This window comes from Plecotus auritus (genome assembly GCF_963455305.1).
Source record: "Plecotus auritus genome assembly, chromosome: 7".
In the NCBI taxonomy this organism is placed as follows: Eukaryota; Metazoa; Chordata; class Mammalia; order Chiroptera; family Vespertilionidae; genus Plecotus; species Plecotus auritus.
Window position 1 is genome coordinate 8,422,815 of NC_137774.1, and position 11,990 is coordinate 8,434,804.

At 42.5% G+C, this 11,990-nt stretch overlaps 1 protein-coding gene across 1 annotated transcript; it reads left to right on the plus strand.

Moving 5' to 3' along the window:
- Window positions 1–7,695: 7,695 nt before the first annotated feature.
- LOC308254756 (uncharacterized protein) lies at window positions 7,696–8,049 on the plus strand (the record flags this gene model as incomplete). The annotated part of the gene is made up of 1 exon (XM_080681148.1): window positions 7,696–8,049. The coding sequence occupies one exon, from the start codon at window positions 7,696–7,698 to the stop codon at window positions 8,047–8,049; it is 354 nt and encodes a 117-aa protein (XP_080537274.1).
- Window positions 8,050–11,990: the final 3,941 nt, after the last annotated feature.

Genomic DNA, 11,990 nt, shown 5'->3' on the forward strand with positions numbered 1-11,990 from the left:
AATATTGAGACTCTGCTCTGTTCCCTCACATTATTGACTATGTGCTTTCCCTATGACATGGCTATTTCACTCCTACAAATTTACCTAGAAAGAGAGAATGGAGCACAAAAACACTGAAAAATGTATGGCTGACCATTTTCCACATCTGTTGGAATATATCAATTACACAACAAATCCACTTCTACCATCATATATCTCACCTGTTTGCCTCAATTTATAGAAGAAAGTATGTGTAAGTTAGGATGTCTCACCCGAGATACTGACCAGTAAGAAAACAGATGGAATATGAATGCATTGATGCTCTGAAACCCAGTGGGCGGCTTCTGCCTCTACTCTCCTTTTTTGATGCTGATTTGCATTAGAAAAAAAATAAGCGATATATTCTCTACCCAAGTGTGTCTGATGGAACGGGAGAATAATTTCTAGTAGGTGGCCACAGGCAAATAATGCTAAAGTTCTCAATCCAGATTCTGGGAGATCAGACTTAGGCACAAGCAGGGCTCCATTCATACAGAACTCACTGGCTCCTCACTGGCTCCTGGCATCTCAGGACACTTCCCCATATTAACAAGGCCAACGGTGTAAAGATGAGAAGAGACAACTGTTCTGACCTTCACCAAGCCAGCAGGAAAGACCACAGACCACATGATGTCACATGACTAGAGATGTTCCTGAGGATGATTCCTGTTTCATTTCTGGAAAGGGCTGTAAATTAGGATTCACAATTAAGGAAAAGATCAAACAGTTATTTACATAAGCCTCAAAACACACAGGGAACAACTTCCTCCTTGACAATTCCACAGTAATTACCAAAACAACAAAGAGGAAAGTCCTGCTTATTGGTCCCAACATTGGGGGTCCAGAGTATAAAAGTCTCAGAACAGAAGGAATCAACAGAATCTAAGAAACTCACCTCTGAACAGAAACCCACCCTCCACACCTGACACCATGTGCTGCTCTCCTTGCTGCCAGCCCACCTGCTACAGGACCACCTGCAGAACCAACTGCTTGAGGCCCAGCTGCTGTGGGTCCAGCTGTTGTGGGTCCTGCTGCTGCCAGCCTTGCTGCCAGCCTTGCTGCCGCCCTTGCTGTGTGAGCAGCTGCTGCCAGCCTTGCTGCTGTAGCACTCCCTGCTGCCAGCCTTGCTGCCGCCCTTGCTGTGTGAGCAGCTGCTGCCAGCCCAGCTGCTGTGGGTCCAGCTGTGGCGGGTCCTGCTGCTGCTCACCCTGCTGCCAGCAAGTTTGCTGCTGTCCCGTGAATGTCTGCAGAACCTGCTACCACCCCACCTGCTGCTGCGTGCCTGGGTGCATAAGGTATGGCTGTGGATCCAGCTGCTGCCAACCTTGCTGCTGCTGAGCACCTTGCCAGACAACCACCATCTGCACACATAACTTCTGTGAACTGACTTGCCATTATGGAAACAAAATGAACCTTCTGGACTTTGTTGACAACCAGCCTGTGGGAACATAATTTCTGTGACTCATCTGCCTGTTTAAAGAGTCAGCTGGATGGAGTGCAGAGGACTTTCCTCAGTTCTCTTCCTCTCGGGTATGTGGAAATTGTCCCCACATTGTGCATCCTCGATATGCAGTCATGATCTTGGCTTTGACTCTGAAGTCAGGACCAATGGCTCCCTCTAAATAACTTACTCAAACAAATCTTCATACCTTATTTACAGGTTTCTGTAACTGAATAATAACCCTCATCATCACAATTCCTTACAATGCAATCATGATTCTTGTATAAGACTTTCTCCCTTCAGGATCACATTGAATTGTCTTAAAGATGCAGGACTCTTCTCCATGTGTTTCTTAATAAAGTCTATACCATAAGCCATCCATATTGTGTGTGATTTATTGTACAGCATTCCTGATTTAAATACATATTGCATACTATATGCATCATTCATTCTGAGCACAATAGCTCCCACAATTATTATCTATAATTTCAGATAAACAAATTCATTGCATAATTTCACAAGCTAATAATAATGACCAGACTCAGTTCCAAGACTGGGTCTTCTGTTCCTGCTAAAGAAACTGACATTTACATGTCAAAGATGTAGAGGTCTGAGCCTCTGGTTACTGCACCCTTTGCAAGCTGTGGTGCTGTCATTGCTCAGATAAGGTTGTCAATGAGCCTGCACACACCATGAGACACCCCAGTAAATTCCCACATTCCAGATGTACTTCTCCCTGCTCTCTACTTTGTACATCTTTGTGGTAATTATCACTCACCAAATAGTAACTGCTTTCTCTGCTTGCTACCTCTACTCAAATGAAAATTCCAAACTCACCAGATGAGAGTTATAAAATTATATGATATTACTTAACAAAAAGTGCTTTCTTAGGAGTAAAACTACCAATCCAGAAGAAACTAGAGGCATGATGGGATAGGAAGCCCCAATTCCCACATGTAACAGGGTATTCACAGAAGAGGGTCACATTTACTTTCACCCATTACTTCTAAATCCATGGATACTAACTTTCATGAATATATATAGTACTACATATATGTCAAGCAAATAATGGTCACTGGACAAAATATATGCCACATTTAGAAGGCAATATATCAATCCCCCAGCTTGTCATCTCTATGGTGGTATCTTTGCTGCACATCTAAAACACCATGCTCATTTTTTGTCAGTCCAGCAATTTCTCTGTCATGTGATGTATGGTAGGGCAAGTAGATCCATAGGGCAAGTAGATCCATGATTATATGCCTACTGTTGACCTTGTTCATCATAAAATGGGTCCCTTGGTCCAAAATGTTGCTATCCAGCATCCTACGACAATAGACTGTAAGCTCGTGGGTAGCACTGCAGACAAAGAAGACAATTCCACACACCAAACTCACAACCACAGAAAGGAAGAACTGCTGTCTTTTCATTGTGGAAGTGGTACAAGTAGAACATTGGCTCTGTGTGGGTGATTACTTTCAAGATGGATATTATAGATAAGGACGCAACATCATTCTCTGTTTATGACAATAGCACATAGAGCAGAGGAGCCGTGGGGAGAGGAAGTCCTTGCTGTTGGTCCACATAGAGCCTCTGTCCCTTCCTCCATTGGCTACTTTGCTCATGTTCCCTGTGCAAGTGTTAGTGCACCTGAGAAGGGACATAAGCTGAGCTGTATCAAATTCACAGTTGTCCAGTGTCTCCTAAATGGTGGATACTCTCTGGTGGGACATTGAAGGGAACACAAAGTGGAAACACGTTTTGCCCACAGACCATCTCCATCTACATGATTCTTTTCCAAATGCCTATAGTCCAACCTTGGTCCTTCCAGGACTATGAGCAGTCAGTCAAGGCTTTCACCACTGGCAAATAGTCAATTAACATAGTTCCCTCGAGCCACTTTTTAAATCCAAAATTACATACACATATAAATAATGCTCAATGTACTCCTCACAGTTGTTTTGACTGGGAATATTTCCTCTGTCCACTGCCTTTGAAACTAGATCTCTTGCCATAAAAACTCCATGGGGCATAAATTCTGCTATTGGGGTTACCAATTAATGAATTTTAAGGTATTCCATGTCCATATATTATAATAACTTTGTTTTTGGGGAATAAAATGGAATTGTGCTAAAAGTATCATCCTTGTGTTCATTAGCCATGGACATCATTGCTACATCATGATCTTCTCCCTGGTTTGGGAGAAGACCTACCATTATTCCTGGTTTGGGATGTTCATAATTTGTAACATTGAGGTCAGTTGTACTAAGTCATAGATAAAGAGATAAGCAAGAGAGAAATAAATCTTAGATTATTAAGGGAAAAGAAAAGGGAAAGTTACTATTCTCTACAAAAAAATAAGGGTGATGAATTGATTTGTTTTTGTCATGTCTGTTGAAAATATAAGAACGATGGTATCTCCAAGAAAGTATCTGCCAGCAGACTGGCTGCCCCAGTAAAAGAAAGGAAAATAGAGGAAGAAACACTTCCAGATTAATCCATGGGTGGTCACATAATATGTAAGATGGTAGCTGGAAAATAAAAAAATATATATTTGTAAAGGATGATCATACAGTATATGTAAGAAACAATTCATGAGTTGGTATAAAGAATACACTATATTTCCCCTAACGGTAAAGCTAGTGAGTGGCAGAGCAGGAATCTGGGGACTCTTCCATATGATTTAAACCTCATAACCAAAATCAATTGTACTTATTTCCACAATAGAGAACTTATGGTTGAAGATAAAATCAGAGATAAACAGATGTACAATCTACAGAACATGGATAATGGAAACTAGAAGCATCTTACAAAATCAGCACAGACGCAAGTAGTAAGAATAGTAATAAATGTCCATACATTTCAGGATCTTATTATATTCCACCAAACCAGAATCTAGGAACAACTAGAATATTAAGAGAAACTACTCTTAACAATTTCTTCACAATAAGGATCTAATTGGCAATGTCAATTTCATGGTCCTTGAGAAAAATTGAGCTTCATAAAATTCATGTAATCAACAGGAAATGCTGTCCTTCATCAGAAGTGCATCCCACGAGGCGGGGAAACACATGCCAGAAATAGAGTGAAGGGAATGCGATGCTGCAGCGGGCCTATCAGGGGACAAGGTGTCTAATGAGAGGGGGAGCTGCTCTGCAATGTTGTCTGACTGTCTGGTCACAAGGATCCTGATGAGCAAAAGATGCAGGAGGCCCAGGAGGGTGGACGCTCACATAAGGAAGCTCTGTTATGGGAGATGTTAGCAAATGGGATGGGCTACCATGGAGGTAGGAACTCACATCACTGCAGGTATCAAGCATCAACTAAATAACCAGTTAGTAGATACTGGGATATTGTATCTTTGATTTGCACCCTCTGTGAGCAAATTCAATAGGGGACTCTAAGGGTCCTTTCCATTACTGAGTCTCTCTAAAGTCCCTAAATTCTCTCTCTTGTCCAATCACTGTCACTGATTGCTTGCTGACATTGCTGTCATTCTCAGAAGTCCACAAGCATTCAAAAGCATCACACTGAAATAAATACATATGCATTCATCTGGGAGAACAAGAAGCTCTCTTCCAAAACTCTTTCAAGTCGATTTTCAGAATTGTGACAAATCTATGAGGGGCTGGATTTGAATCTTTCGGACTCAGACATCTGATCTCAATCACACACCAGGATGAGTCGCCACCCCCACCCCTGAGGCCTAACAACTTTATTGATCCTCATAAACTAATACACCAATTATTAGTCATAATTATAAATGTAGTAACTGTAGTTTTTATACTCTATTTGACCAGTTGTTTCTCGCTGCACAAATGCCTACCAGAGTGGTCAAATAATAACAGGAGGGTTATTTTCTGAGCAAAGAATCAGAAGAAATAATTTAGAAGAACAAAATGTTTAGTGGCACCGCCTGCATTCATGTCAAACATGTGCTCTTGCCTCAGGAACTGGAAGGCTCAGGTGCAATGTCCCTCTCCCTTGTGCGGTGCAGCTGTGCGCTGCCCACCTCTGCCTGTGTGCCTCTCCTGACTCTGAACTTCCAGGGTTCACTACCACACGCCCATTTGAGAAACCACATTCATTTGTACATGTCCTCAACCTGGGTAGTGAATATTCTACTTGTCTTGATATAATTCTTCCTCTTTAAAGTGCCTGTATAAATTGTTTCTGCTCCTGTTTGTGTCTTTACATTCAGCTTTAGAAGGGCAATCCTATCATGTGTGGATGATATAACTGTGCATGTAAAATGTCCAAAAAAAATCTATCAATAAGCTATTCTATCTAATAAAAGAGTAATATGCAAATTGACCATCACTCCAACACACAAGATGGCTGGCAGGGGAGGGCAGTTGTGGGCGATCAGGCCAGCAGGGGGGGGCAGTTAGGGGTGACCAGGCTGGCAGAGGAGGGCAGTTAGGGGGAACCCAGGCCTGCAGGGGAGGGCAGTTAGGGGTGACCAGGCCGGCAGAGGAGGGCAGTTTGGGGGAACCCAGGCCTGCAGGGGAGGGCAGTTGCAGGGGACCCAGGCCTGCAAAGGAGGGCAGTTGGGCGGGACCAGGCCTGCAGGGGAGGGCAGTTAGGGGCAATCGGGCTGTCAGGGGAAGATAGTTAGGGGCAACCAGGCTGGCAAGGGAGGGAAGTTAGGGGCAATCAGGCTGGCAGGGGGGCAGTTAGGCGTCTATCAGGCTGACAAGGGAGTGGTTAGGGGTGATCAGGCTGGCAGGCAGAGCGGTTAGGGGCAATCAAGCAGGCAGGCAGGCGAGCCGTTGGGAGCCAGCAGTCCTGGATTGTGAGAGGGGTCCCAGATTGGAGAGGGTGCAGGCTGGGCTGAGGGACACCCCCCCACACTTGTGCACGAATTTCGTGCACCGGGCTTCTAGTCCTATATAATAAAAGGCTAATATGCAAATCGATCAAACAGCAGAATGACTGGTAGCTATGACGTGCACTGGCCACCAGGGGGCAGGCGCTCAATGCAGGAGCTGTCCCCTGGTGGTCAGTGCACTTCCACACTGGAGTGCCACTCAGCCAAAAGTGGGACTCACGGCTGGTGAACGCAGAGGCGGTGGGAGCCGCTCCCACCTCCACGGCAGCACGGAACAGGCCTAAGCCGTCAGTTGGACATCTCCCAAGGGCTCCCGGACTGCAAGAGGGCACAGGCTGGGCTGAAGGACACCCACCCCACAATGCACAAACTTTCGTGTACCGGGCCTCTAGTTAGAAATAATAATGCAGTTTGATTACACTATCAACATACAAACATGAATTATATTTATATATGTCAGAAACAGAATTTAACATTTCAAGGATAACATATTCTAAATCCATGGATACTAACTTTCATGAATATATAGTACTACATATATGTCAAGCAAATAATGGTCACTGGACAAAATATATGCCACATTTAGAAGACAATATATCAATCCCCCAGCTTGTCATCTCTATGGTGGTATCTTTGCTGCACATCTAAAACACCATGCTCATTTTTTGTCAGTCCAGCAGTTTCTCTGTCATGTGATGTATGGTAGGGCAAGTAGATCCATGATTATATGCCTACTGTTGATCTTGTTCATCATAAAGTGGGTCCCTTGGTCCAAAATGTTGCTATCCAGCATCCTACGACAATAGACTGTAAGCTCGTGGGTAGCACTGCAGACAAAGAAGACAATTCCACACACCAAACTCGCAACCATAGAAAGGAAGAATCACTGTGTTTTCAATGTGGAAGTGGTACAAGTAGAACATTGGCTCTGTGTGGGTGATTACTTTCAAGATGGATATTGTAGATAAGGATTCAACACCATTCTCTGCTTATGACAACAGCACATCAATCTAATTATGGCCAAAGGAACAACACTGAGAAGAGACCACTATCCTGACCTTCTTCAAACCAGCAGGAAGTAATACAAGACCAGATGATGTCACATGACCAGAAATGTTGCTGGGGATGATTCCTGATAGTCCCATTTCTGGAAAAGAGTCTTAAGTAGTATTCCCAATTAAGGAGAAGATCAAACGGTAATTTACAGAACCCTCAAACGCAAGGGGAACAACTTCCTCCTTGACAATTTCCTTGTGACTATAAACAAGGAAACAACAGCGAGGAAAGACCTGCTTATTGGTCCCATTATTGGGGGTCCAGAGTATAAAAGCCCCCAAAGAGAAGACACCATCAGAATCTGAGAAACTCACCTCTGAACAGAAACCCACCCTCCACACCTGACACCATGTGCTGTTCCCCTTGCTGCCAGCCCAGCTGCTGCAGGCCCACCTGCTGTGGGTCCAGCTGCTGCCAGCCTTGCTGCCGTCCTTGCTGTGTGAGCAGCTGCTGCCAGCCTTGCTGCTGTAGCACTCCCTGCTGCCAGCCTTGCTGCCGCCCTTGCTGTGTGAGCAGCTGCTGCCAGCCCAGCTGCTGTGGGTCCAGCTGTGGCGGGTCCTGCTGCTGCTCACCCTGCTGCCAGCAAGTTTGCTGCTGTCCCGTGAATGTCTGCAGAACCTGCTACCACCCCACCTGCTGCTGCGTGCCTGGGTGCATAAGGTATGGCTGTGGATCCAGCTGCTGCCAACCTTGCTGCTGCTGAGCACCTTGCCAGACAACCACCATCTGCACACATAACTTCTGTGAACTGACTTGCTTATAGAAACAAATGGTCTTCCTTGACTTTGCTGACACCAGCATGCTGGACCATAATTTCTGTGACTCATCTGCTTAGTTACAAGTTTTGAGTCAGCTTGATGGAGGTCACAGGACTTCGATCTTCCTCCTGTGCATGTGGATCATGTACCAGTTTTGTGCATTCCTGATATGAAATTGACCTTAATTTTGAAGTAGGATTACCTAGTTCCTCTAAGTAACTTAGGAAATCAAATTCTCATAACTTTTTCATAGGTTTCTGTAATTGATCAATAATCTTCACAATCATATATTTTTTTTCAGTGTACTCATGGTTTTTGTATCATGTTTTCTTCTTTTATGATCATTTTGAGTTGTCTTTGTAGAATCAGGAGTCTTACCTATGTGTTTCTTAATAAATTCTATATCATAATTCATCCATATTGTGTGTGATTTATTGTACAGAATTCCTGATATAAGGATCTAAATACACATTACATACTACATGCATTATCCATTCTGAGCATCATAATAGCACCTCCCACCATTATTATCTCCAATATTCAGAAAAACAACAACACAAAAACAATTCATTGTGCAATGTCACAAGCTAATAATGAACAGACTCAGATCCAGGACTGGATTTCCTGTTCCTGCTCAAAGGCACTTACATCTACATCTCAACGATGTAGGTCTGAGCCCGAGTTACATCTGGTTGGCATGCTGTGGTTGCTGTCCTTGCTCATTTATGAATGTCACTGAGCCTGAACCCACCACGAGTCACTCCAGTGAAATCCTGTGTTCCAGATGTATTTCTTTCTGCTCTCTTACCTTCAAGATAATGATCCCTCCCCAAATAGTAACTGCTCTCTAGAGTCCACAATGGCCAGGTGATAGCTGTGTCTCCTGACACAAAAAGGTGTCTTTCAGAGGAGTAAGACCTTTAACCCAGGAGAGCCTAAAGGCATTATGGGACAAGAAGTACAGATTCCCAAGTGTCTCACTGGGAGTTAATTTGAGAAGGTTCACTCCAACTTCCATCCATCATTTTCTGAACCTATGTGTTCTACTTTTTAATGGCTATATGTGGTCCTACATATATATATCAAACCATATAACGGCATTGGATTGAGGTACATTCCACATCCAGAGCACAATATAGCAGGATGTCACCTCTAAGTTGGTGTCTTTGCTGCACATCTAAGAGACCATTTTAATTTCTCAGCAAGCCTGCAATTTCTCTGTCATGTGATGTATAGTAGGTCAAGTAGATCCCATTGTCTTGTGCCTATTGTTGACCTTGTTCATCATAAGAGTGGATCCCTTGGTCCAAAATGATGCTATCCTATGACTTATATACTGTAAGCTGGTGGGTAGCACTGCAGACAGTGAAGACAATTCTATGCATCACACATGCAATTATAACAAGGAAGAACTGCTATTGTCTTTTCACTGTGGAAGTGGTCTAATGTAGAAAACTAGCCTCCACGTGGGGTGGTTAGCTTCATGATTGATATTTATCGATAAGGGCTCAATACCATTCTTTGCTTATGACAACAGCATATACAGCAGAGGCAGCAGAGGTGAGAGGGAGCCGTGCTATTGGTCCACACCTGCCTCTATTCCTGCCACCATAGCTACTTTGGAATTCCATCATGGCATGTGTGCCTGAACGTGACCCGTGGGATATTCCTATGAACTGTTTAAAAGATAACACTTTTCCCCAAGCCCTACTCTGCAATAGCACTGTGGGTTAATCTTGTGGGTCATAAAAGTGCTTTGGAAACCCAATACAGGGAGTCACATCAGGTGCAAATTCAGTCACAGGAAGTGGGGAGGATATTGCCATATTTAGGGTTGACTTATGTGAGGGAGGTGGAGGAAATGGTATAAGAACTGAAGGATAAATGTGTGGGATGCAATCAGAGCATATGTCCTAAACACAATATAAGCAGATCAAATTCAGCGCCATGTACATATGATCATAACCACATTAAATTGTTGACAGGAATACAAGGTTGGCTTAACATTTAAACATGAATCAACTTTTAAAAACCACATTTACTGAAAAAAGAGGAGACTAATCATATGATTATCTCAACAGGTAAAGAAAAAGCATTTTATAAATTTAAACACATTTCAAATATAGAATGCCTTGGCAATAGGAAAAAAAAAAAAAAAAAAAAAAACCTTTGCTCCCCTGATGGAAAGAATCTACAGCCCTAACCGGTTTGGCTCAGTGGATAGAGCGTCGGCCTGCGAATTGAGGGGTCCCAGGTTCAATTCCGGTCAAGGGCATGTACCTTGGTTGCGGGCACATCCCCAGTGGGGGGTGTGCAGGAGGCAGCTGATCGATGTTTCTCTCTCATCAATGTTTCTGGCTCTATATCCCTCTCCCTTCCTCTCTGTAAAAATCAATAAAATATATTTTTTTTAAAAAAGAATCTACAGAAAAGACAGAAAGCTTACTATTTAATTATGAAATATGGAGAGCTGTCCTACTCTACAGACAATACACAAAGAAATCCACTTCACCATTCTATTCAATATTAAAGGGAGGGCCTACCCGTGGACTAAAGAAGGAAACAATTTATAAGATAAAAGGCTGCTAATGAATAAAACCACCATTTTCTGTGGATATGACAGTGTATGCAAAATTTCCAACAAAAAATTTATTAGTAAGCTATTAAAAATAATGAGGGAATTTGGTTCCAAGATAAATTCATATACAAAAGAATGTTTTTCTGTATGTCAGAAGCAGTTACAAATAAAATTTTATATTATACCATAAATAAAATATCTAGGAAAAATCTAATGAAAGATAGCCAAGATCCCTACAGAGAACAGAATAGTTTGACCAAGCAAGTCTATGAGAAATCTACTGCTAGGTGTATATATATTCAAAGAGATTTATATATGTTTGCCAAAAGACCTATACCAAAAAAAAAAAAAAAATTCATAGAGGCACTATTTTTAAGAGTCCCAAACTGCAAAAAACCTACATATTTCTCAAGTGGACAATCAACAAATAAATAATGTCATATTTATCCAGTGGAAGATTATACACCAACAATAATAAATGAACTACAAATATCTACATTGTTGAATGTCACAATCATCATGTAAAGAAGAGCCAATTCTATAATCTTTTATTTATATAAAGATCTAAAAGAGTGAAATCAACCTATAGTGTGACAAGTCAAGAGAGTGATTAGCAAGCATTAGGGATGCTTAAGGGGGTATGATTTGGAGTGAGTAAGGTTCATTTCTATTTCTTAACCTGATAGTATTACCATGGGTCTGGTCATTTTGTAATAATCGGTCAAAGTGGAAATTAATGATTTGCATACTTTTAAAATGAATAGTATACCTAAAAAAGTTTAAACATATTAGACATCAAAGATAAATCAGGTAACATCTCAACTATTCTAATTCCTTCATAAACTGAGAAAAAGAGAGGCAAGGAGAGAGAAAGATTATTATAAGGAAACGAGAAAAAAAGGAAACACGGTAATTGTGACAAGGTTAGGACTGGAGTCACCAACACATCCTGGTTTGCCTAAACTACCCCAGTGACACCAACCGGGGAGTCCTGAATTCTGGGAAACCCCTAAGTCCTGGGCAATCAGGACCATTGGTCACCCAGGAAGTGAAATGATTGATGCTCTCACAGTCCCAGATTCTGCTTCCACCCACCTGCTTTGGTTCTGCTGTGCATATGGAAGAGATTATAACAAACATCCTCTACCCAAGTGTCTGTGATCCAACCTGGATACACAGGTGGGGTGGTTGCTCCAGAGAGATTCCTGTCACAGTCTTGAATCAGGCTTTTGTGGGCAAAGAGACGTGTACTCAGGCATGATGTCAATTTAACCCCTTGAACATATCAGCATCATGTCCCTCACACAG